Source organism: Leopardus geoffroyi, chromosome C2 (assembly GCF_018350155.1).
Source record: "Leopardus geoffroyi isolate Oge1 chromosome C2, O.geoffroyi_Oge1_pat1.0, whole genome shotgun sequence".
In the NCBI taxonomy this organism is placed as follows: Eukaryota; Metazoa; Chordata; class Mammalia; order Carnivora; family Felidae; genus Leopardus; species Leopardus geoffroyi.
This window is the reverse complement of record NC_059333.1, coordinates 68,094,363-68,122,250: the sequence shown is the minus strand read 5'-3', so window position 1 is coordinate 68,122,250 and position 27,888 is coordinate 68,094,363. Positions and strand designations below refer to the sequence as shown.

General features: G+C 37.2%; 1 protein-coding gene across 1 annotated transcript; it reads left to right on the top strand.

The window, feature by feature from the left end:
• Positions 1-233: 233 nt before the first annotated feature.
• On the top strand, positions 234-26,465 carry MIX23 (mitochondrial matrix import factor 23). Its single transcript, XM_045502244.1, has 5 exons — positions 234-358; positions 11,910-12,035; positions 17,388-17,534; positions 22,958-23,017; positions 26,158-26,465. The coding sequence occupies exons 1-5, from the start codon at positions 308-310 to the stop codon at positions 26,206-26,208; spliced, it is 435 nt and encodes a 144-aa protein (XP_045358200.1). The 5' UTR covers positions 234-307; the 3' UTR covers positions 26,209-26,465.
• The last annotated feature ends 1,423 nt before the right edge of the window (positions 26,466-27,888 follow it).

Here is a 27,888-nt window from a genome sequence, read left to right as displayed (position 1 = left end):
ATTTCCTCTTCAAATGATCAGGTTGGTGCCACCAAGGGGAAAAAAAATGGGATTGGAGTAAAACTATCCCTTCAAGTTCTGATACTCTCCGATACCTCTAGGCCAGTTCCAGAGGCCGTGTTAAAAGGGGTGGGAACAAAAAGAAGGATACCACGGGTACAAGTTTCGGTGCAGACGAGCACCAGGGAAAAGACAAACCTTGCCTTAGGTTTCTCGCTTTCTTCGGAATAAATTTTGTTAGGCGGCGACGCGGACACCTTTGCTCCGTGGTGATTGGCTCCCGGCGGGGGCTTCGCGTTTGTCCAATATGGCGGCGCCCAGTGGCGGTGTGAACTGTGAGGAGTTCGCCGAGTTCCAGGTGATGGGGTTTTCCTCATGTCAGGTGTTACCCCCCAGTTGTCCCCGGATCCTGTTCCCTGCTGTGGCCTGGGAGGGAGTGCGGATCAGTTGTGGAAGAAGCGGGCAGTTCAAGGCTCCTTTTCCCAGCCATTGGAGGTCATGGGGGCGCGGGCTTGGCCATAGCGAGGCAGCTCCGTGGGGGTCATGGTTGTCCTTGCGACGCCCAGGCCTTGAGTAACCGTCCCGGGAAACTTCGAGTGGTTCCGAGGTGGTAAAACCAAGCTTGGGCCGGGTGGTAGAGATTGTAACAACCTTTGAAGCCATCCCCTGAACTCAGTTCCTAGCCTCTGCCATCCCCCTCCTGCTTTAAGTTGACCACTCGTAGGAGAGAAGAAAGTGAAGGAGAACTTATTTACTTGATAAAACAAAATAAAAACTTGGTACAAGTCTTACTGTTTTGATAGGGCAGAACGTTTGGAGTTCTTGAAGGGGCGATTAATTTTAGTACCTGCTGTGGTGCTTCTGCCTTCCTATCCATTAGAGGAAATGTAACACTTAAGGAAAATGTATTTTAGGACTAATACCGACCCATGAATTAAAGAAAGGGGTCTGGATTTTAACTAAGTTGCTTTGAAAGTTATTTTAATGTAGGTATAAACGTGCTGATGTCTAGATAAAGAGTTGAACTTAAAAAATCATGACCTTACAAATGTATCTTTAAAGATAATGAAAAATAATTTCACGTATCACTGACCTATCTGTAGGAAGTTTTGTTCTATGAGCCATTTTGTAGGGAGTGGTATTCTTGAAGATAACCTCAACAGACTGAATTATTTGACAAACATTATTTGGCCAAAGAAGTTTATGTGGGGTCTTTCCACTTTTTTCGTGCTCTCTTCACCACTTCAGCTCCTCCTCACAACAGATGAGCACAACAGCAGCCAACTTCAAATGTGATCAAAGTGCTGGACAAATACTGATACTTGTAAAAATCTTAAATAAGATAGAAAAAAGGTCGTTAGATTATGAAGTATATGGAATATTTAAGATTAACAGGCCTGTTTATGGCCTTGATCTTTCACATTAATTAGTACTATGAATTAATGAGCTCAGATAACTGAGCAATGATAGCCTTAGGTTTACTAGAATGAGCACTGGTTAGGGAGTTAGATGTTCTGGGTTCTAATACAGCTTCTGCCATTAACAGTTTTTGGACCTTGAGCTAATTGCTTAACCACTTAGGAATTAATTTTTGAATCTGCAAAATAAGATTTTGTTAAGTGACATTTAAAGCTGCTTCCATCTTTATAATTATTTGAATCTCTAAAACTAAATTTCTTTTTTTAAAATATAATTTACTAAGTTAGCAAATATACAGTGTATACAGTGTGCTCTTGGCTTCGGGACTAGATTTCTATGATTCATTGCTTATATACAACACCCAGTGTTCATCCCAACAAGTGCCCTCCTCAGTGCCCATCACCCATTTTCCCCTCTCCCTGCTTCCCCCACCCCCATCAGCCCTCAGTTTATTCTCTGTATTTAAGAGTCTCTTATGGTTTGCCTCCCTCTCTGTTTGAAACTATTTTTTTCCCTTCCCTTCCCCCATGGTCTTCTGTTAAGTTTCTCATATGAGTGAATTCTACATATGAGTGAAAACATATGATATCTGTCTTTCTCTGACTGACTTATTTCACTTAGCATAATACCCTCCAGTTCCATCCACATTGCTGTAAATGTCAGGATTCCATTTCTCATTACCAAGTAGTATTCCATTGTATGTATAAACCACATCTTCTTTTTTTTTTTTTTTTTTTTTTTAAACCACATCTTCTTTATCCATTCATCAGTTGATGGACATTTGGGCTCTTTCCATAATTTGGCTATTGTTGATAATACTGCCATAAACACTGGGGTACATGTGCCCTATGAATCAGCACTGCTGTATCCTTTGGATAAATTCCTAATAGTGCTGTTGCTGGGTCATAGGATAATTCTAATTCTAATTCTAATTCCACACTGTTTTCCAGAGTGGCTACAGCAGTTTGCGTTCCTACCAACCGTGCAAGAGGGTTCCCCATTTCTCCATATCCTTACCAACATCTGCTGTTTCCTGAGTTGTTAATTTTAATGTTTATTTATTTTTGAGAGAGACAAAGTGTGAGTGGGGGAGGGGCAGAGAGAGAGGGAGACACAGAATCAGAAGCAGGCTCCAGGCTCTGAACTGACGCGGGGCTCGAACTCATGAACCATGAGATCATGACCTGAGCCGAAGTTAGATGCTTTACTGACTGAGCCACCCAGGTGCTCCCTGAGTTGTTAATTTTAGCCACTCTGACTGGTGTGAAGTGGATCTCAATGTGGTTTTGATTTGCATTTGATTTGATTTGTGTTTGATGTGTGTGTTGGCCATCTGGATGTCTCTGGAAAAGTGTCTATTCATGTCTTCTGCACATTTCTTCACTGGATTGTTTTTCAGGTGTTGAGTTTGTTAAGTTCTTTATAGATTTTGGATACTAACCCTTTATCCGATATGTCATTTGCAAATAACTTCTCCCATTCTGTCTGTTGCCTTTTAGTTTTGTTGATTGTTTCCTTTGCAGTGCAGGAGCTTTTTATCTTGATGAGGTCCCAGTAGTTCATTTTTGCTTTTATTTCCCTTGCTTTTGGAGATGTGTCGAACAAGTTGCTGCAGCTGAGGTCAAAGAGGTTGTTGCCTGTTTTCTCCTTTAGGGTTTTTATGGTTTCCTGTCTCACATTTAGGTCTTTCATTATTTTTATGTATGGTGTAAAAAAGTGGTCCAGTTTCATTCTTCTGCATTGTTACTGTCCAGTTCTCCCAACACCATTTTCTAAAGAGACTGTCATTTTTTCCATTGGATACTCTTTCTTGTTTTGTCAAAGACTAGTTGGCCAGATGTTTGTGGGTCCAATTCTCTGTTCTATTCCATTGGTCTATGTGTCTGTCTAAAACTAAATTTCAAAGGTATCTGTTAAAAGACCCAATAGTGCTTAGAAAACACCTTTATTTTTTCTTTTGGAAGGGCAGATAAGATGTAAGGGAAACAAAAGCTAAATTCTCTTGTAGAACCATTCCATTCACAGAAATAATGTAAATAAAAAGATCATAAAATGAATGTCATTAGTGAAACCTGGGGTAACTTTTTAAATAGTCTTTCTAGGGCTTTTCCAAATGTGTGGTTTATAATGGGGAATACCCTGGGTTAAAAGTCAGAAGATCTGATTTTCCAGAGCTGGCCTTGGCATATCACTTAACTTCATTGTAAATAAATATAAGAACATTTGCCACAACCATCATAGGCACACATGAACATAAGTGAAGGTAATGTAAAATGTAAAAATTTAGTATAACATTTAGGTTTAGATGAGTTAGGTAAAATTATAAGCTGTGGTTAGCTGGCACACTCACAAATTCTTAAAGATAATATTTTTTAAAGCTGTGAAACCATTATATTTTGTATAGAAGTACCCTAAATGTGAAAAGCACTGCACTGAGTACTGTGGAAGAGAAACAGGAAATCATGTATTTTTATTATAAAGATTTAGGTACTTTTTCCTTAAAATTTTATTATGAAAATGTTCAAATGCTACAGAAAAGTTGAAAGAATTTTACGGTGAATACTTATGTACATCTAGATTCTATAATCAGTGATTTGCTGTATTTACTCTATCACATACTCATCACAATATACCCATCAATTCACCTCTTTATTTTTTTGATGCATGTCAGTGGCAGTTGCAAACATCCATATCCTTCACTCCTAAATGCGTCACTGTTCATATCATTAACTAGTATTCAATATTCACTTTCATTTTGTAAAATTTACATGCAGTGAAATGCACTGATGTTAAGCATACCAGTCTTTTGATATTTACAAATACCTGTAGTACAGACTTCCATCAACATAGAGAATAATACCGTTACCTCCAAAAGTTTCTCATGCCCTTCCCAGTCAATCCCTTCCCAGTCATGCCCTTCCCAGTCAATCCCTCCTCCTCCCTTCTTACAGTATACTGCTACTATCCTGATTTTTTCCATGTAGGTTCATGTTTTAAAGTTTGAGTCTTTGAAGTATTTTGAGGTTTGCAGTTCTTTTCTATTATAAAAATTGGACTTAGCCCTCCTGAAAAATATACTGTTTCCAAAATGAAATAAAGTCCAGAAAAGAATGTTTAAAATTGAGTGTCTAGAACTCCATTTGAACACTCATTTAGCAAGAATTTATTGGATGTTGTATTAGTCTGCTAGGGCTCCCGTAACAAATTCCACAGACGGTGTGGCTTAAACAACAGAAATTAATTTTTTCACAGTTCTGGAGACTCAGAGTCCAAGATCAAAGTCCTGTTAGGGTTGTTTTCTGATTCATCATCTCTTCCTGGCTTGCATGTTGCAGCCTCATTGCTGTGTTCTCACATGGCCTCTTTGTGCGCAAAGAGAGAGAGATCTCTGGTGTCTCTTCCTTGTATAAGGATATAAGTTCTATAGGATTAGGGCCCCACGCTTATGACCTCATTTAACTTTACCTCCCTATAGACTCTGTCTCCAAATTCAGTGACACTGGGGATTAGGACTTCAACATATGAATTTGGTGTGGTGGAAGACACAATTCAGTGTATAACAGATACCTGTTAGGTACCAGGCACTTGGGGAGACTCAGTGGACAGAAATAAAACAAGGAACATAATGCAAGCAGGGATATAAAACATGTAGAAGATATTTAGAATATGAATAAAATGCTATAAAGGTCAGAGAGATCAAGAGATGGTAATTGAGTTGGGCCTTAGTCGGGACCAGGGGAATTCTAAGTAGAAGGAACAATTTTATGTATCTGGGGGAAATAGCCAATCATTATTGCTGGAATTCAGGATTTACACGGACACAGGAATTATGAAAAAGATAGGAACCAGATTATGGAAGGGCTTGAATGCCAAGTGTGAGATTTGGGAGTCATTTTTGAACAGGGGGTGAAATGGTCAAAGAGATGCTTTAGGAACATTCATCAGTACTGCCACAATCTTTGTTCACACCCTATCATGTCTGCAATTGGCTTTGCAGTCCATCCTTATCTTTAGTCATTTCTTTCTCCAGTATATCCCCCTTCAATCTAATCTCCATGAATTTATACTGTTGTCTTCTAAGTTTTAGAATCTGAACCATGCATCTAATTTCAGGCATCTGTGACCAGGTCTAAACTACTTAACATGACATACAAGACCTTTTAAAACCCAGTCCCAATGTCTTCTCCCTAGTTATATCTCTACCCTCTCTTATTCATGTTTCTCTCTCCCCAACCACTGCCACCTCCAGCATACATTTGAACTCTTCTGTCCAGCCACAGAGGCCTACTTTTCCCTGAATGCATCAAGCTCTTTATCATTTCTGATTTTTTTCCACTGGTTGCCACCCTGAAATCCCTTCTTCCTGACCCTATCTCTGACCCAGTTCATATATCAGCTGAACAAAATAAACTAAGTATTTTTTCCCAGAATGTTTAAGTTTTTGTATTTCTGTTGGGAATATTTATTCATTTATACAGCATTGATTTTGGTAATTAGGTTCGGACAAAATAGACTGTTTTCTAGCATCCATGATGATGCCTTTTGTAACATGTCCAGCTGCTCTCTGGGCCTGGAGGTGCTGGGTGTCAAGAGGGCAAGTCTCTGTTTCTAGCGTGGGGGGGGGGGTGGGGAGCATAGTGTGAGCATTGCTATAAAAATGTGGTTTGAGGAGCAGAATCTGAAAAGAGCAGCATGTGAATGGAATCTACTTCTCGGTACCTTCAGGCAGAGGGTGAGGAGGGGAAGGTTAATAAATTCCAGATCATTCTTTGGAGTATATTTTTATTTTACTGTCATGTAATCGACCTTTTACCACTCCCCATATACCCTGCCCAAAATAATTAAAGGAATTTACCTGAGGATCAACCTTAGGAATGGAGTGTCGTATAATTATAGGGTCAATAGAAAGTTTTCTCTACCCCTCCCTACTAAATCTGGGCACTCCTTAAATACCAAAATTGGCCTGTGAGAGGATGAGATTTGCACCGCACAATTACAGATAAGACATAAAATGCAATTCTAAGATAAGTGTCTGAATAATTTTAAATGGCCAGCCTAAAATTAGAGATTCATGATATATCAGAATCTCTTCTTGTTTTGAGGAGGATTAAAGATTGGAGAAGCTGGAGACATTACAAAATTTGGAGAGTTACCTTTTCTAATGCTTTGACATTTAGAAGTTAATTAGGGTTCCAGGTCTTATACAAAGATATAGTCTTGAGAGAGCCACTGAACTGTGTGTATTTCTGTATTATCTCTATGGACTTGTGTTTTATTATGTATGATGTCTGCTCAGGGATGTCTTCTATATATTTTCTTAGTGAATTTGTGAGAGAGAAAGGGAGGGAATGAGGGAGGATGCCACTGGACCCAGGCATCAGATATTAGTCTGTAACTCCTTATGAATAATACACATGATTTATTGGGAGCACTTGGGTGTCTGTGTTGACTTTCATTTGCTCTCAGTCTATGAGGGCCAACCAAGCTTTTCTCTAGACCCTTTTGGAGTTGCCTTAAGAACTCTGGCCTTTTTTTGCACTGTAAAGAAATGTGTGCCTAGTGAGGTGTTTTATATTTCTTTTCCTTCTCCTTTTGCAAGTTTGGAAGAAATTCCTTTCTGAATCTTACCCCCCCTTGCCCTTTTAGTTTTTTTAGTATCTTTTTTGTGATATTTAAGAATAGCTTTTTTTTTTTTTAATTTTTTTTTTTCAACGTTTTTATTTATTTTGGGGACAGAGAGAGACAGAGCATGAACGGGGGAGGGGCAGAGAGAGAGGGAGACACAGAATCGGAAACAGGCTCCAGGCTCTGAGCCATCAGCCCAGAGCCTGACGCGGGGCTCGAACTCACGGACCGCGAGATTGTGACCTGGCTGAAGTCGGACGCTTAACCGACTGCGCCACCCAGGCGCCCCGATATTTAAGAATAGCTTATAGTTCTTTTTATCAGTTTAGAAATTGTCATTATATTTTCTCGAATTCAGTACTATCCAGTAGAACTCTTTGTAATGGTGGAAATTTGCACCATCCACTAGCAACATGTGGCTCTTGAGCACTTGAAATGTGGCTAGTGCAACTGAGGCACTAAATTTTAAATTATTTAATTTTAATTAAAATAACCTCATATAACTAGTGTCTACTCTATTAAAACTCAAGTTTTAGATCATATGTTGATGATTCTCTAGCACACAGAAGATTGATGTATTTGAAAATCCACAGTTGTAGGTTCCATTGGTAAGACTGTGAAATTGACTGATTCATTACCTAGTTAATGCAGATAAATTCCCATTGCTTTATAAAACTTAACTGTTTTAATGGAGAGGAATTTGGCTATATAGCTAGTGATAAAACTCAAAACTGGTTAAAGTTCACAGTAAATAAAAATTCCAGGGAATGTCAAGCTATGTAATCTTTTACCTGGATTGCTGTGTCAATCTCCTAACTGATCCTTTTGCATCTACTCCTGTTCCTATCTAATTCATTTTCCACATTTTAATACTTTAACCTAAGCAGTCATTTCAGAATACAGATTTGATCATGTAACCCCACTATACCTAAACACTTCATTGGTTTTCCATTCTCAGGAAAAAGACTAAAATCCTATAATCTGACCTATAGTGGTGGGCCTCAGTTTATACTATGTTTTCTCTTACTGTGTACAGAAGCCACATTAACTTTTCAGTCCATTAAACATTCTATTCAGATGACTTGTTAAGATCACCCAGGATTTCCATCTTGCTAAATCTGAAAGTTAACTTTTGTTCACATTTTTCTTGACTTCTAGGAACATTTAACACAGGTGTCCATTCCCCCCCTGAAACCTTTCTTCTGACTTCTGTGATATTAGTTTGTCTCCTGTACTTTAAATGCGAGAGTTCTTTCTTGACCCCCTTCATTCCCAACAGTCTCCCTCAGTGATCTCTTCTCGTCTCATGACTTTTAATAACATCAACTTGTTAATATAACTCTAGCCTTGTTCAGTGTCAGACTGGTATTTTCAACTTTCTATCCAACTTGTCTATGCAGATATTTAAGAAGCATCTGAAACTTAACATGTCCAGAGCAGAACCTTAAAAAAAAAGAATCAAACCTTTTTTGTGTGCAAAAATACAGTCCTGATTCAAAAGGAGAGTTAGTACCATGGATCCCTATATACCCAACCCTTAACTTCAACAATCAATTCATGGCCACTCTTTTATGTATATTCTGCCACTCACCCCATCCTAATCAGATTATTTTGCAGCACATCCCAGATACCATATCTTTTTTTGTAAGTATTTCAGTCTCTATTTCTAATAGATGATAATTTAAACACACTACCAATATCACATACAATTAACAATAACCCTAAGTATTATCAAATGACCTTTGAGTCGTAATAGAACTTTGATCTCATTCCTTCCAAATCTTTTCTTCCCTCAGTCTCTCCCCAACATCAGTTAACGGCACTACCATGGATTTAGTTGTTCAGGCCTCAAACCTAACAGTCATCTTGTTTTCTCATTCCTCACCACCAATTCATCAGTTTAGCCTATCTGCTCTATTTTCAAAATATATCCTGAATCCTGCTTCTTCCTAATTCTATTGCTTCCTCTCAATCAAACTATCTATCTCTTGCCTAGACTACCATAGTAGTCTGCTAAAGAGTCACCCTGTTTCCATTCTCTTCTCTATAATCCATTCTTCATCTACAGGCGAAGTTATCTTTTAAAAAAATTAATCATGTTATAGCATTCCCTTGCCTTAAACCCTGTTGCCTTTAGAACAGAGTCCTTAATTGTTTCCATGGTCTCTGTTGTCCTTCATTTTCTGGTCTCCTCTGACCTCACTTAATACCACTTTTCCCCTTATTCACTCCCAGCCCACTTGTCTTCTTTTAGTTCTTCAAATACCCCAAAGTTTGTTCTTGCCTCATCATTTTTGACTTATTCCCCCACATGTTCGTTTAGTTGGCTTATTCATGTCATTCAGTTCTCAGTTCAAATGCTGTATCCTCAGAGAGGCCTTTCTGGATCTCCTTATCCAAAGTGTTAGCCCCTCAGCCCCACTGTCATTCTTCATCCCATTACCTCAGTTGTTTTCTTTTTCACAGCATTGTTCAATACTGAAATTATCTTGTTTGTTGAGGCACTTGCTTATTACCTGTCTCTCCCTATGAGAATTTTGCTCTTTGAGGGTCAGAACCTTTAGAATGTTTAGAATAGTGTTTAGAATGGTGCCTGACACACACTAGACATTACTAAATATTTTTTGAATGAAGAGTGAGTTAATAAATGAACTGTGCTGGGTTCTGAATGCTTCATATGTTTAAAGAAGAAAGATTGCTGAGGACTCTGAGCCAAGGAAAGAGTTTTATCCAAAAGGTATGACTTAAATCTTGGCCTCAGAAGATCATTTTGATATAGATAGGAGAAAAGAGAGATTTTTAAAAGAGGTTTCTTTCTTTCTTTCTTTCTTTCTTTCTTTCTTTCTTTCTTTCTTTCGAATAGTCAAGTTATAGATGTGCTGAAGTTGGAAAGGAAGGTTCCTGTCTACTACTTCTGCTAATTATGTACTTTTTGACACTAAATGGTGCTTCTGCCTTTTGTTTGGAATTTGCCATTCACACATATATCCTCCATTGTACACAAAACACTCAAAGTGGTGGTTGCTTAGTGAATATGTTGATATTATCCCTTAAGAATTCCAATTTATAGAGAATAATAGTACTATTGACAAAAATAGAAAGATACTGGAAGAGGGGATAAGATAGTGAAGCTGGTTTTAAACCTGACATTTGCCTGTGTTTTATTAGTCTAAATTATGAGCCTTCTACAAGCTATTTAACTTCTAGATTGAGATCTAGAAAAGGCTATTAAAATACTGGTTGAAGATTAATAGACTGATAGGAACAGAATCTAAACTGCAGACTTAGACTGAATGGCTTAAATGGTTATTATAATTGGAAACACCTAAATGTTCATTATTGGGGAAGTAGTCTTACAGACTGTGACACTTCCACAGGATATTTATGCCACAATTAAAAATATCTTCAAGGCACTTTGAGTAACAAGGGCAAAATGCTCATGGTATAATGTCATAAAAGCAGGACTTTAAAGTGTTACAAAGGACCTCCAGTTGATAAAAGTATTCATAGATGTGTACGGAAAAAACTGAAAACATCTTATAACATTAATAATAGTTAACTGTGGATGACTTTTATTTTTTTAAACTTTTTTGCTAGTTTTTCTAAAATGACTTGTAATACTTTAATCATAATAGAAGTTTTTATTTTAACAAATGGATGAAGAAAGAAATGAAGTTGGTTTCAGTCATGGATTTCAGTTTGGCATAGGAAAGATAGGCCGGTATGTTGAAGGAGGCGGAGAATCAAACAAAGTTGCTTTTAATATACTTTAATATTGAATGTTAACTTGTTGGGTGTTTTTAATATATATATTTTTAGCATTATATACTTCTATTTCCCTGATGATTTTTCAGCCATCATGTTTTGCTGGGCTGGGGGGGCGGGGAAGAGAATTTAAGAAACAATTAAAAAAGAAAGAGAAGAGTATAGTGCTGGAAACAGTTTGTGTTTTCTGGAGACAGAGTGTACCTGATGTCCAGCCTTTCTCTAGTGACAAGTGAAAAGAAGTACCCTAATCAAAATGTAGAGAGAAGGGACTGTCCTATGTAGATATTCTCACCAGAGTCTTTTTAAGTCCCCTGCCCTTTTAGTATTATTTTTCTTTTGGTTGTTTTTTTGAGAGTTGGAGCCTTTTCAGGAGGAAGAGATCCATGGGAAATGTGAGTAGGGTCACTAAGAAAAGGTAAAACTAATTTCTGTTTTGTTCTATGAATAAGAAAGCCATGAAAAGACTTGATTCCTTCTATAAAAGCATGCTTTCTCCTGTACTTCTCCTGTATTTTTGTTAAAAAATAATAAAACAATCATAGTAAAAAGCTAAAAAAAGCAAAAAGCCTAAAAGGTCATAGGTTAATTTCTAAGTGAACCACTACTGAGTATTTCTTATATAGCTTTACAGAATTTTTCCATCTAGTACCACATTTTAGAATGATAGACATAGAGGCAATAGAGCAAGCAATTATGCTGGATTGTCTGGGACAATTTGAGGTAATTGCGTTTAGTAGAAACTTTTGTTGGCTGTATGCTTGGATGGAAAGAGCATACACTGTTTGCTAAGCATGTGCCACCAGGTGGGGTTTAAAAATGAATTAAAGCAGTCATGACCCTTGAGATGGTCACATTTGAGCCAAGAAAACAGGGTTGGTGCCCATTCTTAGAATTACGATTACATAACCTATTATTCTCGTAATAAAGATTTTCCTGTGGTTGCACTAAATTTAGCATGGTTTCTTTACTCCTAACTTACAGGATTGAAAAATATCCAAGAGCTTTATGGATTTTTTTTTTTTGTTTGTTTAAATGTTTCTTTTTTAACACTTAACTTTCAATTCAGGTTATTATTCTTTTATTTTAAATATATATAGGAATTACTCAAGGTGATGAGGACGATTGATGACAGAATAGTACATGAATTAAACACTACGGTTCCAACAGCTTCCTTTGCAGGGAAAATTGATGCAAGCCAAACCTGTAAACAACTTTATGAGTCTGTAAGTGTATCTTTTGAGTCTTTTGTGCTTCCTTTATGCCTTTCTTTGCAGGCAAAATAAGAAACCAATTGACATATAATTAAACTGGATAAAAGTATGACATCTTCATGTTTTCTTGCCTACGTCTGAGGGTGTGTATAAGTTTTGATCTGGTTGCTACAAACTAAGAAAAACATGTGATCTTATGCACAAGTCTGTGGAGAGATGGTTCTAAGGAATGAGAGCATTTTTTGGCCCCTTCATGGGCAGCCTTTAACTTTAGAAACCTTATGCACCAGGGAACTAAGGAGGAAGTGAAACAGTCAAGTAAAACAGTGAAACAAGAGCAAGGGTTTTGAATGAGTCAGTCCTAAGAAGCCAGACACCTGATACAATGAATTAAAACCTTTTATACTTTCTGTATCTTTTTTCTTCCCTCAATCATCAGGGAGGGGAATAGAAGCATTTGGTAGTTGGGAGAGAAGCCACAGATCTTGTCCTCGTATGAGGCTTTGGGTTCTCAAATATATATTTTTTCATAGACTCTTAAAGAGTTCTTTTGTGTCGCTTTATAATTTCTAAAAACAAAAGGAAATAGTAATGTGGCCAAATATTTTTTTATAATTTACTTGTATCTTTTCATTAACTTGGAAGCTAATGTTCAAATGGCATTTGCTTTTCTATGATCTCCCACAAGATTACTATTTGGATTCTTATAAAGAAGATATTACTTAAAACCTAAAATTCTATTTCTCAGTTATGAAAAAAAAGTCAGTTTTATTCATATCAATTAAATTCAAAGCATTAATAATTGCTGATGTTTTTGTCCTGCTTTTATATGAAAGTGTGTTGTTTTATTGAGTGATTAGGTGATTCTTGTGGCTTGAGAAATTGCAAATCTGTGAACTTTAATGAGTAGAATCCAGTATTGGAAGTAGGGAGCATGAGTCCAAGCCCTATTTTATTTTGAGGTTGTTCACTTAGTTTCTTTGAGTAGCTCTGTCTGAAGAACTAGAAATTTATGATCACTTTAGTGATGCCCCCCCTCACTACCCATATAATCTCTAGAAAAGAATCTCACTTGTTTTCATTTATAATCTTTTTTTAACCTAAAGATTTATAGTGTAGGGATTAGCAACATAGATTCCAGATGTAGATTAAGTCCTACCTCTGCTTCTTCCTAGCTGGTAGCCTTGAACATGTCACATAACTTTTTGCCTCAGCTTCCATATTTGTAAAATAATAACATAATAGTACCTAGTTCATGGGGTTGTTAGAGGATTAACTGAGGTAATATAAAGTGTTAACTGTACTAAATGTTTTATATATAAATGCTTGCTGCTTCTATTATTATTGTTGTTATTATTATCCCTTTGTTGCACTAAGATAATCTTGCATATTGGAACCTTTTGTTTTGGATATTTGAGACCTTTCTGTTTTGGATATTTTCGTGTTTGTGTTTGGGTTTTTCTCTGTCTGTATCCTAAAGGGATCCAACAACATGAACATTAGAGGAAGGGTTGTTTATCTAGTAATTTTGTGCCAGGGATCAGGCCTGTGGCAGAGTGCCTATGCTAATAAGTACCACTGAGTTCCCTTAAATATTATCTCAGTTAAGAGTGGAGTTCTGTGAAACATCCAAATTGCTTAAGGTTACTCTGACTTCTTTTAGCCCCTGATGCTTTCCTTCTATAGCTGATGAAGAAATGTTTGCACTCTCTAATAATAATACTTCTTCATAGCAGATGATCAACAAAGTTATTATGAAGTACTAATTGTAGAAATTCCAAATCTTAGAAGAATACTCTTAATGAAAATAATTTCAGTGAGATCCCCTTATTAAAGGGTATCCCTTGAATCTATGATTTTTTTCTAGCTGTACATTGTTTATTGTTTATTCTCAAGATAAATGCAAAAATCAATGCTGAACATTAAAAAGTCTGTGAATTTGGAACAGTGTTTTACAAATGCAAAACAATTACTAGTGTCACAGTGATTGATTTAGGGTAATTTTTAAGGATGTCTCTTTAATATAATGAATCTTTGGAATATATGTTTAAATGATATGCTTCCCCTTGCATCTTTTTGTCAGAAATTCTGGAGAAAGATTTAAAAAAACACAAAGGGCCAAGACAAAAACTTACTAACTTTTGTTTTATTTTATTTTTTTATTATTTTTGTAAATTTTTAATAGTTTATTTATTTTTGAGAGAGAGAGAACACACATAAGCAAGGGAGGGGCAGAGAAAGAGGGAGACACGGAACACAAAACAGGCTCCAGGCTCTGAGCTATTAGCACAGAGCCCTACGCAGTGCTCAAACCCACGAACTGTGAGATCATGACCTGAGCCGAAGTCGGCCACTTAACCGTACTGAGTCACCCAGGCGTCCCATGTTGTGTTTAAAAAAAAATTTTTTTTAACATTTATTTGTTTTGAGAGACAGAGGGACAGAGCATGAGTGGGGAAGGGGCAGAGAGAGAGAGAGGGAAACACAGAATCCAAAGCAGGCTGCAGGCTCTGAGCTGTCAGCACAGAGCCCGATGTGGGGCTTGAACGCAGGAACTGTCAGATGATGACCTGAGCCAAAGTTGGCCGCTTAACCAACTGAGCTACCCAGGAGCCCCCTGTGTTTTGTTTTTAAATGATGGTTAAACCAAGGGTCAGTGTCAGGGTTCTGACAAATGATGTTTCGGAAATTAGAATTTAGTGTAGAGTTAATTTAGAATCAACCTTTGTTCAGGAAAGAAAACAGCCAAAAACTATGATCACGAAAAGTGTTAGCATTGTTTCCCTTAAAGGCAAAAAGGATTGTTTTTAAATAATGGTTAAAAGATAGTAGGTGAGGGGCGCCTGAGTGGCTCAGTGGGTTAAGCGGCTGACTTTGGCTCAGGTCAGGATCTCACAGCTCGTGGGTTCCTCGAGTCTGCTTTGGATTCTGTGTCTCCTTCTTTCTCTGCCCCTCACCTGCTTGTGCTCTATCTTTCTCTCTCTCTCAAAAAAATAAATAAACGTTGAAAAAGAAAAAGATAGTAGGTGAAAATTTGACTAAAAGAAGTTCTTAGAGTTTTGGTAAAGTATAATAAAACTGGGAAGTCCTAGATAGACGCCTGTTAGACTAGCTTTGAATCACTCTCTTGCCCCATCCTAAATGCCTTCATTCTGAAATTGCATACCCCAAATCAAAGGAAGTATGGTTATGATATGGTTATTACTCGGGGATTTTCTCCTCTAACCAAAGCAGCTGCTAGTTATCAAGCGTCCTCATTTCTTTGACATGTGTACAGAAAGAAGTCTATGCATATTCCTCTTGCATATGGCTCTTAATTCTGAATTTTCTTGAAGGTTGATTATGAAAGCTAGACTAAAATAATTGATAGTACAGAATAAAAGATGATTTGCTCAGTACTTTCTGTCCATAGGGGAGTGAGTTCACAGTGGGGCTAATCTGAAGGAAAAGTATGCAGGTGAAGGTAGGAGGGTGGTCTTCAGTGAGAAGTGTATCTGCAGGAAAGGGGCCAAGTTAATGAGGGGAACAGTGGAGGAGAGCCTAACCAAGGAAGGAACCTGTGTGGTGAGAGAGGCTGAAAGGAAAATATTGAACATTTTAATAAAATGTACACAATTGGAATTTGATTTTAAAATTCAGATAGAAAAAGTGAAAATACTGTGACAGACTCCTACTTAGTGCTAATGCTATTCCACCAATTATTGGAGCTTTAGACAAAATATTAAAGTGATTAAATAGCATCTGACATCTGAGCAGTGTATTGAGTTAATGTTATCCTTAGATTTTAGAGGTAGAAAGGATATTAGCGATTATTTACTCATAATCCATAATTTTGCAAAAGAGGAAACTGAAGCCTGGAAATGTTAATTATTTAGCCAGTCTCATACAGGGAGAGCTTCTTAACTCTTAAGTTAGGATGGTTCATTTCTTCTGTTTTGGGAATTTCCCTACCCTCAATGGCTCCTTTCATTTTCTGGAATTATATCTGAAGGAGGAAACAAGTAACAGAAGCAGCGTATTAGCCAATGAAATATAGGCCTTGGACTGTCCTTGTGAATCCTAAACCTTACAATGAAAAAAATTAACATGTTAGAGTAATTTAGTATAGGTGGGGTTAATGCCTCTTAGTTTGATTTTCTTCTCTTCACATAGGTATGATTTATAATCAATGCACTTTTAGTATTGTCGCACTCTAGAAATGCAAAGGAATTTTTCCTGGTGCATATTAGATCAGTAGTTCTTAACTGCAGGGTCCTGAGATGATCATTTAAGAGATATATTTCAAATAATTTAGGAAGAATGCTTATAGGATGGTTTAGTCCTGTGTTTTATATACAAATATGTATAATAGGTTATTCCTAGCATAACTCATTAGCATAGCATTAACATACTCTCTTCAGAGGGAAGAAGGAATGATATAACATGATTAATTAGATGGAGGAAGTTAACACCTAAATTTTAGTTGGAAGTGAACCACCTTTGTTTGTGTTCCACTAATTATAATGGCGATTGCATAGTGCTTGCTTCAGCAGCACATATACTATAATGGCGATTACATATTTTAGTACTTTGCTTTTACTCTCCCCCAGGTTTATGGGGCGTCATCAGAATTTGGCTATGATCATGGGAGTGTGTTCGAATAATGATCATCAAACTTCGTAAATGAAGGAAGAAAATAAATGCAAATTGTTGTATTGGATTTGTTATATAAAGATGAAACAGTAAAGAATTGCCCTGCCAGATGTCCTTTCAGTTGGCACACACAGTTGATGGAGCCAATAATCTGTACTTCATATACAATTTTCCATATTAATACTTTAAAGTCTTGAAAAGGGCTCTGTCTTGCATAGGTAAACATTCTTTGTTTTTCTTTAGTGTAACGAATTCCTTCTCTACATCACTTACTTCACAATTTCTTGCACTTAGTGACAACACAAAGCTGAAAAAACCAATGAAAGGACAAAAAAAAAAGAGGAAGAATAGCAGCAGTGGCCCCGAAGGTGTGTGAGGGTGGGTAGAGGGTAGAACACAAGGGATGGAATACTGGGGACAGGAATGTAGGGAGAAGGGACTGAAATGAAAAGTCCTGTGTGGGGAATGCAGGAAGAGGAGTGGGAAATCCCAGAAGTATATGGAAGGAGGAAGACAACCGACCTCATACTTTACACCATGAGAGGTGTTTCCTTTGATCTGTTTTTTGGTGATTTAACTGGTTCAGCACAATCTTCTCTTCCATAGATTCAGTTTTTAAAAATTGTTTTAGAACTATTATATTTCTGTAGCCTAAAAATAAGGATTTTTTAAAAACCACTACAATGTAAAAAATTGGTATGATTTTTCTCTATTGTTCCTTTGTTTCTTTAGTTGATGGAAGCTCATGCCAGCAGGGACAGAGTCATAAAAAATTGTATAGCTCAGACCTCAGCAGTAGTAAAACACCTCCGAGAAGAGAGAGAAAAGAATTTGGATGATTTAACGTTATTAAAGCAACTTAGGAAAGAACAGACAAAGGTAAGTTGAATAAGCTTTAAATTTCCGAGCAAAAGATTTTCAAAATAGCTGTCAAAATAAATTTAGCTATCAAAATAAAGACAATTTTTTAACACCTTATTTATTTGTTGAGAGAGAGAAAGCATAAGCAGGGGAGGGGCAGAGAGAGAGAGAGAGTGACAGGATCTGAAGCAGACTCTGTACTGACAGCTCAGAACCTGGAGCCTACATCATACTCTGTGTGTCCCTCTCTCTGTCCCTCCCCTACTCACGCTCTGTCTCGCTCTCTCTCAAAAACAAATAAATGTTATAAAAAAAAGAAAGAAAGAAAAAGAAATGGTCATTACTTTAAAAAAAAAAAAGGACCAGGGACGCCTGGGTGGCTCAGTCAGTTGAGTGTCCGACTTCAGCTCAGGTCATGATCTCACAGCTCATGAGTTCGAGCCCCGCGTCAGGCTCTGTGCTGACAGCTTGGAGCCTGGAGCTTGCTTCGGATTCTGTGTCTCCCTCTCTCTTGGCCCCTAACCCACTCACATTCTGTCTCTGTCTCTCAAAAATAAATAAACATTAAAAAAAAAAAAAAAAAAAAGGGACCAGATTAATACTTCATTTTTAGTGGGCTTAATTTTATTACATTTAGAAATTAGTTGGTATGTTAATTTGCATTTCATGAATATATGCAGTGTAGTAGCTTTAGCTTAAAGAAACATGTAATCATATTTTCTTTCCATTTTTTTATATAGTATACTGTTAAATATAACAAAGGATATCCTTATATATAAAAGGATTAACACAGACCAACACCACATCAGAAAATCTAGGGAAATCATATCTGTATCTATGTTTAAAGGCTTGACTTAAGAATAAACTTTTTTAGGGGCACCTGGGTGGCTCAGTCGGTTGGGCGTCCAACTTTGGCTCAGGTCATGATCTTGTGGTTGGTGGGTTCGGGCCCCATGTCGGGCTCTGTGCTGACGGCTCAGAGCCTGAAGCCTGCTTCAAATTCTGTGTCTCCTCCTCTCTCTGCCCCTCCCATGTTCATGCTCTGTCTCGCTCTGTCTCTCAATAATAAATACACGTAAAAAAAAAAAAAAAAAAAAGAATAAACTTTTTTAACGTATTTACATTTTGAGAATATTTACTTCTGGTTTCGTCTGTAGAAATTTGCTGAAATGCAATACAAATATTTTCAGAATATTACTCTCTTTAGCTATAAAAGTATAGTATTATTTGAATATAACCAGGTACACTAGAACCACATTATAATTTATTTCCCTACACAAAGAAGTTACTATGGATCTTTGGTTCTTTTTGGATACTTTTTTGTTTCCACTTCATTTCCCAGCCTTGCAGTTTTCACTTTTAAGAAAACAGCAAGTGTCCACTGAGTGATATGTCAGAGGAAGCCTTTTTTCCTCAAAGTCAGCTGTAATGCAGATAGGGTGTGCACCTCAGAGTATAAGAAATGGAACAGGACTGTTCCTTTATAGCCCTTAATGGTGACATGTCAAGAAAACATTTGAAATGTGTGCCATATTTTATTAAGTGGAACTCATTGCTGTCTTCTTTTGTGGGGAGCTGCTTAAAGAGTGACTTTTTATTTTGATATAATTTCAAACTTATGGTAAAGTTGCAATAGTACGGGGAACTCACTTATACCCTTTACCTATATTCACCTATTGTTTGCATTTTGCCCCACCTGCTTTGTGATACATTCTCTCCACCCTCCCCTCCTTCTGCCTCCTCCTTCCCTCCTTTCCTGTTTCCTCCCCTTTCTACCTCACATAGGCATTTTTATTTACTGAATCGTTTGGCGAGAATGTTGGGTACAATGTTCCTTTGCTCCTTACATATGTTGGTGATTTGCTAAGAAGAAGGGCTTTTTCCTATATGACCACTGAGCAATTATCAAAATCATGTCTGTATTTCAAGGTAGCACAGTAGGTGACTTGCTGACTGGGTGACTGAAAATCCAGTATGGGACAAAATTGTGTTTTTCATTACTGAACAGTCATGAGGTCTGCCCTTTGTTTAGTAGATGTAGCCAAGCTTTGAAAAGGGGACCTTACCATCACTCTCAAGCCTATATTCTTGTAGCTGCCCGCAGGTGAGTGTGTGCACTTGCTCAGTCATCCCAGGGCTGCATCATGTCTTACTGGATTCAACCACCGTCTTCATGGCTCTCTTTGTTCATGACGACTGCTTCAGTCCTGTATTCCACACCTGCTCATTCATCTGGCAGCGGTGGGGTCCTCAGACAGTGAACTTAATGCTGTAATGATCATCTTAGTCATTGTTTATGAAGGCTCGTAGATAATTTCTATAAAGCTGGTTAAAATCTAGTTATTTTGGATTTTGTATTTCAACAGACTCTTGAAGGTTTTGACAAAAAACTACAGGGCAGGGCTATTATATCAGAAACTGAAAACTCACTATTTGCAAGTTACATCAGACAAACACTACAATTACTCCTGTTAGTGGAGAGCAAAGTTCAGAACCACTGAGTCCTTGGGAGTGATTTGTTACGTAATTGATCCACCCTCATCTCTGCCCTTCAGCCTCTAGGGCCCAGAGAACATCACCAGGATGACCATTGCAAGGAGTAGTTTTAGAAACCAGTCAGCAAGTTACAAAAGGTAGCTTTCTAGTCAGATACTGTGTAGGACTAGAGGGTGACTGTGAATAGTACTTAACCAAATAAGAAAGCTTGAATTTTTTTTAATTTTCAAGCTTTTTTCATTTTCATGAAGATTATGGAATCAGAAAGAGAACTCTTAAAGATGTTCCAGGTCTACCTCTTCATCTTTTTGAATGAGAGAACTACAACTCAGGTACTAACTGATATCCCCAGCTAGTAAGTGGTAGAGCTGGGACTTTAACCCATGTCTTCTGACTCTGGATTCAGTGCTTTTACATTAAACTGTAACTGATAGTCAAATTCTGACTACTGTAGAGAACATACTTTATTCATATGCAGAGATGGCAGTCTAAAAGTCCCCAGTTCTTTCCCTGAGTCCTTAACTCAGAAAAAGCACATTCCTTGCTGGAACTGTGTAACTGCTGTCACCTATTGTCACCTATTCAAACTTCCTTTGAAAGGAAGTTTACCTGTTTAAGACCTAGAGCCTCAAAACAACCATCTCTCAGGGAGCATTTTGTTGGTGGCACTGAAATTGTATTATAAGTTGGTTGTAATATCTGAAGCATTCAAGAATAGAGAAAACATGGGTTATAAAGGCAGGTGGCCCTAATGAAATGAATCTCTTCTACCACTTGGTGGCTTTGTAAACTTGTAAATTAATTGCTCTGAAATAATCTGATTTTTGGTTTGTAAAATGTAGTTGAGATTTCTTTATTTTTAGAGATGAGGATTAAATGATATCGTGTGTGTAAGAGCCAGCATATTACCTAATGTACTTAGTAGTTGTTTTCCTTTCCTTTTTGAGACTCTGGGACCCTATATTTTTTTACATTAATCCTCCTTACAATATCTTGGAACCATTGGTTTCTACTTTCTGTTTAATCACTACTTACGGGGGTAGGGGAGGAGGAGTATGCAAATCCTCTGTAGCAGTGGCATTCTCTTTTTGGAAGTTGTAATTATTCAGAGATTTTCTTATATATTGTGAAAATCTGCCTCCCTGTAGCATGTGATTATTGCTCCTTAATCTTCACTCTGCAAGTATGTAGGAGAAGTCTAAACCCATTTCTCCGTGACCTGCCTGTAAATATTTGCGAGCAGTTATGAAGACTGTCCTAGTGGCATGTCGTGACCCTGTTTTTTGATTGAGTTTACTTCTTTGGCACTCAGTCCAGGCTTTGACAGAGCAGTGAACCTTCAATAATTTCTGGTCCATGTAGCTGATTAAAATCTGAGGTTGCTTTGATGTCAGCAGATGAGCTTCTTCAGGCTCGTTACTACTTTACGGAACAAGGCTGGTTGTCAGAAATGCAGTCCTTCCTCTCATTCTAGTTTCAGTCCTATGTACCTGACTATACTCTGACACCAGTTCTGAGTCTAGCAGAGGACTTTACAAGGAGCCATTGGATCAGTACTAAGTTCCTATCTTACTAGTGTTACATGCACATTGCTTAAACATCCTGCCTGAACTCTGCTCCTAACTGGTCAGGTTCATTGGCTTGGGTCCCCGACTCATGGTTGCCTAGATCTTGTCTGGCTCTCTGGTATTTTGTTCCCAAATCTCCTGGCTTGAGTCTTAACTTTGGCCTGAGGAAATCATCCTGGTTTTAACCTCTTGGCTGCTTCAATCTGTAGTTCATGCTTTTTGTCCTAATTTTCCTGAATAGTTTCAAGCCTTCTTCCTGGAACTAGCAAGCTTCTTTCAAGTTTCTCCCACTAGAAGTGACTAGGAGTATGATGCCCCCCCCCCGCCCCCCGCCTCCATCTGGGCCTGGCAATGGAATTGGCTACTTTTCTGATAGAGTAATTAGGTTGGCAGTTATCAGGAAAGTTAGAAAGACTGTAGCATTAGTATCAGACCTCTGGCTGTATGCTCAAGGTGTGGAAAACTCATGCCTTTCTAGATCATTTGGGCCTTAGATATTCCCCTTCTTTCTCTGTTTTTCTTCTTGGTTCTTTTTTCTTTATCCAAATCAGGTTGCCACCTCCTTCTTTTTATTCCTCTGTGCTGTCTTTGTAAATCTGTATTATAGGATCAATAACTAGAACTAGAATTATTGAGTTCAAGGACATGTGAATTTATGTTTTTATAAATCTTACCAAATTGCCCTCCATAGAGGTTGCAACAATATATACTCCTACTAAAAATGTGTATGAGTGTATCTTTTCCCATACTCTCACTAGTAGTAGGTTTTATCAGAGGTACTCATTTTTAAAATATTTTGTCATATTATGGCTTGATTTGCATTTTTTTATACATTACTAACATTCTATATTTAAAAAATGTTTATTGGCCATTTGTGTTCCTGTTGTGAACTACCTGGACATTTGATTTTTTTTTTTTTTTTTTTTTTTTTTTGGAGCTCTCAAGGTGAGGGGCACCTGGGTGGCTCAGTCTGTTAAGCGCCCAACTCTTGATTTCCACTCAGGTCATGATCTCACGATTTGTGAGTTTGAGCTCCACATTCAGCTCTGTGCTGACAGCATGGAGTCTGCTTGGGATTCTCTCTCTGCCCCTTCCCTGCTCGAACTTTCTCTCTCTCTCTCTCTCAAAATAAATAAATAAACTTAAAATAAAGCTCTCAAGGTGATTGTAATATGCTTGAGAACCACGACTTAACAAGATTTAGTAGCAGATTAGATACCAGAAGAATGGGCTGTGTCCAAGATCTAGCCTAGGTGATACCATTAACGAAGATTGGAGGAGCAGTAGCTGCTTTTATTAGGAAACTATAAATAGAATTTGGTTTTAGTTCTTCAATTTGAATTTTTATAACTCCAATTTTTTTTTTCTTTTTTACAGTTGAAATGGATGCAGTCAGAACTGAATGTTGAAGAAGTTGTAAATGACAGGAGCTGGAAGGTATTAAATAATGCTGTCTTGGAGGGAACTATGAGGGAAACTGAACTAGCAAAGGGAAACCAAGGGAGGGGGGCAAGGAGAAGGAGTCCCTTAGGGCTCTCAAGAAGAATAGACATCCTTTATTTATAAGCAGCTGAAAGTTTTAACTTTGAGAAGGGTGCAGTTGGCATCCAAATATAGCCATCGTATAAAAATCAACTTTATAGTCGTATGGTAGTTTTTATGACATGTCATGGTAACAGAATTGGAGACATTTTGTATGTTTCCTAATACTAATAATGGGCATATTTGTTATTTAGGGTTATTACTAGTTAACTCAGAACCTTCAATGGCCTTATTTGTTATCAGCCTTTTTGAGGCCCATTGGTTTGCATAAATTTTTATATCATTAGCTACCCTTCACAGTGACTTGCTTTCTGACATACCTGATCATGAAACTTATTTGTACATAACTTTACTGATACCTGACAATAGAGCTTTTTATGGCTGCTAGGTTCACATGTTCCTTATTGCTGCCTGCACAGTTCTGAATAGGAATGAGATTGGAGAACCAGGATTCGAGGACTTTACCTGTAATCAAAAAATCACAAAATGCTGACTTCAGTTGTATGAAATGGTATATCTATATACCCTTCTCTAAAATTTCAAAGATTTCCAAAGGGAAAAATCTATGAAATCTGAAAGAATGAACTGAAAATTCTGTTTTATCCTTTGAAATTAAGCAATGGAATGAGGTTAAACACAGAGAGACGTTAACTGAACCCAAACTAGAATGTACCAACTTGTAGAGCTGTGAATAAATTGCAAAATACAAATTGATTTTCTTTGCTATATCATTTTTCTTTATTTTGTCCTCTTTGACAAGATTTCCTATTCCTGCTCTTTCTACTAACATGAGAAGGTGTTTGCTACTTGAAAGATTTTGGCGATATTTGTCCATTTATGTTCTACAGAGAGATAATATTTATTCTTGGGATGGGATAGGGGAGGGGTAAAATGAATATCTGATTTGAAAAACTCAGTGGAGAGGTTGGTATATGTCAAATGTAGTGGGAAGAGTGAAGCATTTTTAGATTTGATACTAGTTTTAAAGAAAATATACTCCATCCAGTCTACAAAAACCCAAGTTGTCTACTTGGTTTTAAAAAAAGAAAATGTAAGCTGTGGTTCAGTAAGCCAGCAAAAGTTACGAAGGCATTTAGGAAAAAGATTTGGAGAAGCTTGGCCAAGTCATACATGTCCCAAATATTGTCCCAAGGCCACTAATCTAAAGCCTCGCCTGGTTTGAGCATTGAGAACTTGAGGGAAATGTCAGGACTGGTAACTGACAAGAGATGAACTGTAAGACGAAAGGGCCAGAGAGAGTATATTTAATTTCTGCATTTTTTTTTCTTTTATTTGTGAGTTAACACATATCAAAGAGGATATAACATGTAGAATGTAAGGAATATTAATAAAATGAACACTCTTGTATCTTCCACCCAGCTTAAGAGATTGAATAATACCAGTACCATGAAATCTCCCTATGTAGACTTTTCTTTTATTTTTATGGTAGTCCACAGTGGCCAATATAGGTTGTTTTGTGTGTGTGTGTGTGTGTGTGTGTGTGTGTGTGTGTGTGTGTGTGTGTGTTTTAACCTTAAAAATGATTTGTTCCTTGGGGCGCCTGGGTGGCTCATTCGGTTAAGCAGCCGACTTTGGCTCAGGTCATGATCTCTCGGTCCGTGAGTTCGAGCCCCGCTTCGGGCTCTGTGCTGACAGCTCAGAGTCTGGAGCCTGTTTCAGATTCTGTGTCTCCCTCTCTCTGACCCTCCCCTGTTCATGCTCTGTCTCTCTCTGTCTCAAAAATAAATAAAAGTTAAAAAAAAAATTAAAAAAAAAAGATTTGTTCCTTATGTCATTGAAGTATGAAGGTAAATTCTAAGAAGAAATTCTTTTAGATTTTTGTAATTTTTTATTTGGACACTTAAAATTTTTAGACATGATTAAATATTTTTAAATATTAAAGGATATATGGTAAAAATTCTACCTCTCATTCCTCCCTTTCAACCACCTCCTTTCCTTTCCTTCTAAAAGGATGGTATTTACTTTTAGATATTTGCACAATTCTACATTTATGTATGTATATACACACACACACATTTTCCTGTTTGTTGCATATATAGAGGTGTTACTGTCCATACTTTTTTTTTTTCCTTAATATATCTTGGAGATCTTTTCAAATCAGAACATACAGAGCTTCCTTATTCTTTTTTATATTTGCATTATATTCCATTGAATGGCTATACTAAAATTTTTATTTAACACAGCCCCATATTGACAGGCACTGAGTATAGAATGTTCTCTTAACATTTATGATACATAATTTGTTTAGGTTTTTAGAAAGAAAGTTAAATAGGGGCGCCTGGGTGGCTCAGTCGGTTAAGCATCTGACTTCGGCCTAGGTCATGATCTCGCGATTCGTGAGTTTGAGCCTCACATCGAGCTCTGTGCTGACAGCTCAGAGCCTGGAGCCTGCTTCAGATTCTGTGTCTCCCTCTCTCTCTCTGCCCCTCCCCTGCTCATGCTCTGTCTCTCTCTGTCATTCAAAAGTAAATAAATGTTAAAAAAAAGTTTTTAAAAAAGAAAGTGAGTTAAATCAAACATTTTATAAATTTACATAGTTTAGCAAAAGATTGATTTCCCTTTAAGTATACCTACTTGTGAGAAGGATCTGGTACTCTTTTAGAAAATCACAGCAGATATCTAAATAAAATCTACATTATGAAAAGGAAAAAAGCTTTATCATAAACTTATTTTTAGATATTTTTGTTTAACTGCACAAAATATGTCCAGAATATGGAATGAAAATGTTTGCTAGTTACTGTTACTCAATAAGCTAGCTTGTGATGATTTTTTCCTTGAATAATAGGAATTTTATTAAAAAGTTAAAACTGTCTTATAAATGGACATCAAAACCTTCTGTATTTTTAGCACCTATAAGTTAGTTTGAACTGCTGAGGAAACTTCTCTGTTCCCTAAAAATGTTGACCTGGGATAAAAATGGTTTTGTCCTCCTGAGACATGCTAATTTAATTTAGTTCCAGGCTTGATTTATACAACATGGCTCAATGACCTTTGTTTCTGTTTAAATATTTTAGGTGTTTAATGAACGCTGCCGAATTCACTTCAAGCCTCCAAAGAATGAATAAAAAGATACTTTTTTATAAAAGGACCGGGACATCTCATAAGAGCTAAGCATGACAGATATCAACAAGGTGGGCTTCCTAGGATGATTTCTGAGCCAACAGTCCAAGACCTTTTGTTGATTTCAGCCCCACTTAGCCAAGACCTTAAGTACAAATAATTCTGATAATTATGGAAAAATCAACTGCTATTTTATACTGATTCTGTAAAAAAAAAAAAAAAATGTTTTGTAACTATTAAAATAATTTTCTGACTCAGTGTACATATTTATTTGATTGTTTTCCAAGTTGAGATCATAAGTTCTTAGAATTTAAATACGGTTTCAGTGTCTGATTTTATTTGTATTATACCTTTTTGATTTTTATAAATTTATTGGCAAGAATGTGGGCCTTTTTTGGTCACTGATAATTTTATCCTTTTATTTATGTTTGTGGGGTTTATTGCTCCCATTAAGTAAGAGGGCAATATTATAAGCTGGAAACTGTCCAAAGAAACTTTCTTTTGATACCTTAACTTGTTTTCATATGCAAAAACTAATTTTGGGTGGAATTTTCCTGGAAACAATATTTCTATGGATAATGAAAACCGTAAAATAAATCTGGGAAAGGCAGAGGAGGTCTTGCATGATAGTATTCAAATGAGTCAGTAAACCTATCATTGTAGAATTCAGTCATTGCAGGAAAAGCACTTTCTAGTACAGGATGACTTTATTAGTTTTCTGTTGCTGCTTAACAAATTACCACAGTTTAGCAGTGTAAAATCACATACTGTTTATCTGTTTACAGTTCTGTAGGTCACAAGTCCAGGACTGGGTTCTCTGCTTGGGGTCACATAGGCTGAAATCAAGTCAGGTAGGCTGGGCTCTTGTTTGGCGCCTCTACAGAGAGAATGTGTTTCTAGGCTTATTCAGTTTGTTGGCAGAATTCAGATCCTTGTGGGTGTAGGACTCATGTCCCCATTTCCTTGCTATTATCATAGGCCACTCTAAGTTCCTAGAAACTACCCACATTTTTTGGCACATGGTCCACTCCTTCTAGCTAGCAATAGTGCATTGAATTCTTCTCATTCTTGGAATCTGACTTCCTATTTTGCTATAAACCAGACAAATTCTGCTTTCAAAAGGTCTATGTGATTAGATTAGGCTTGCTCTGACAATCTTTTGACCCAGAGTCAAATGATTACAGCCTTAATCATACCTGCAAATCCTTTTTGCCAAGTAAGGTAACATCACAGATGTAATATCTGATGTTCACAGTCTTAAAGGATTAGAGTGGGACATCTTGGAGAGCTATTTTAGGATTCTGCCTACCATAATGATTTAAACAAGCCATCTGGCTCTGGCACAGTTAGATTGACCAACTGGGTTGTAGGTAGGCATGTGTGTTGTGTGTGTGGACCCTCATCAGATTATGCATTTAGAAGTGAGCAATAAAGGCATAGAGTGCTCACCGTTCTTTCAACAGATCTTTTGAGCACTTACTGTGTGGGTCAGATACCATCTTAAGTGTTGGGGATATTAATAAAATCCACTTTTGTGGAGATTATAATCTAGTCTCCTTAATAAGGAAAAGTGTCTTAGGACCAGCAGTATAAAAGATTTTCTATAGGACTTAAAGTGAATGGTGCCTGACAGAAAGCTGATGATTAATTTTTTTTTCATGCATTTATATCTTTCAATTGAAAGG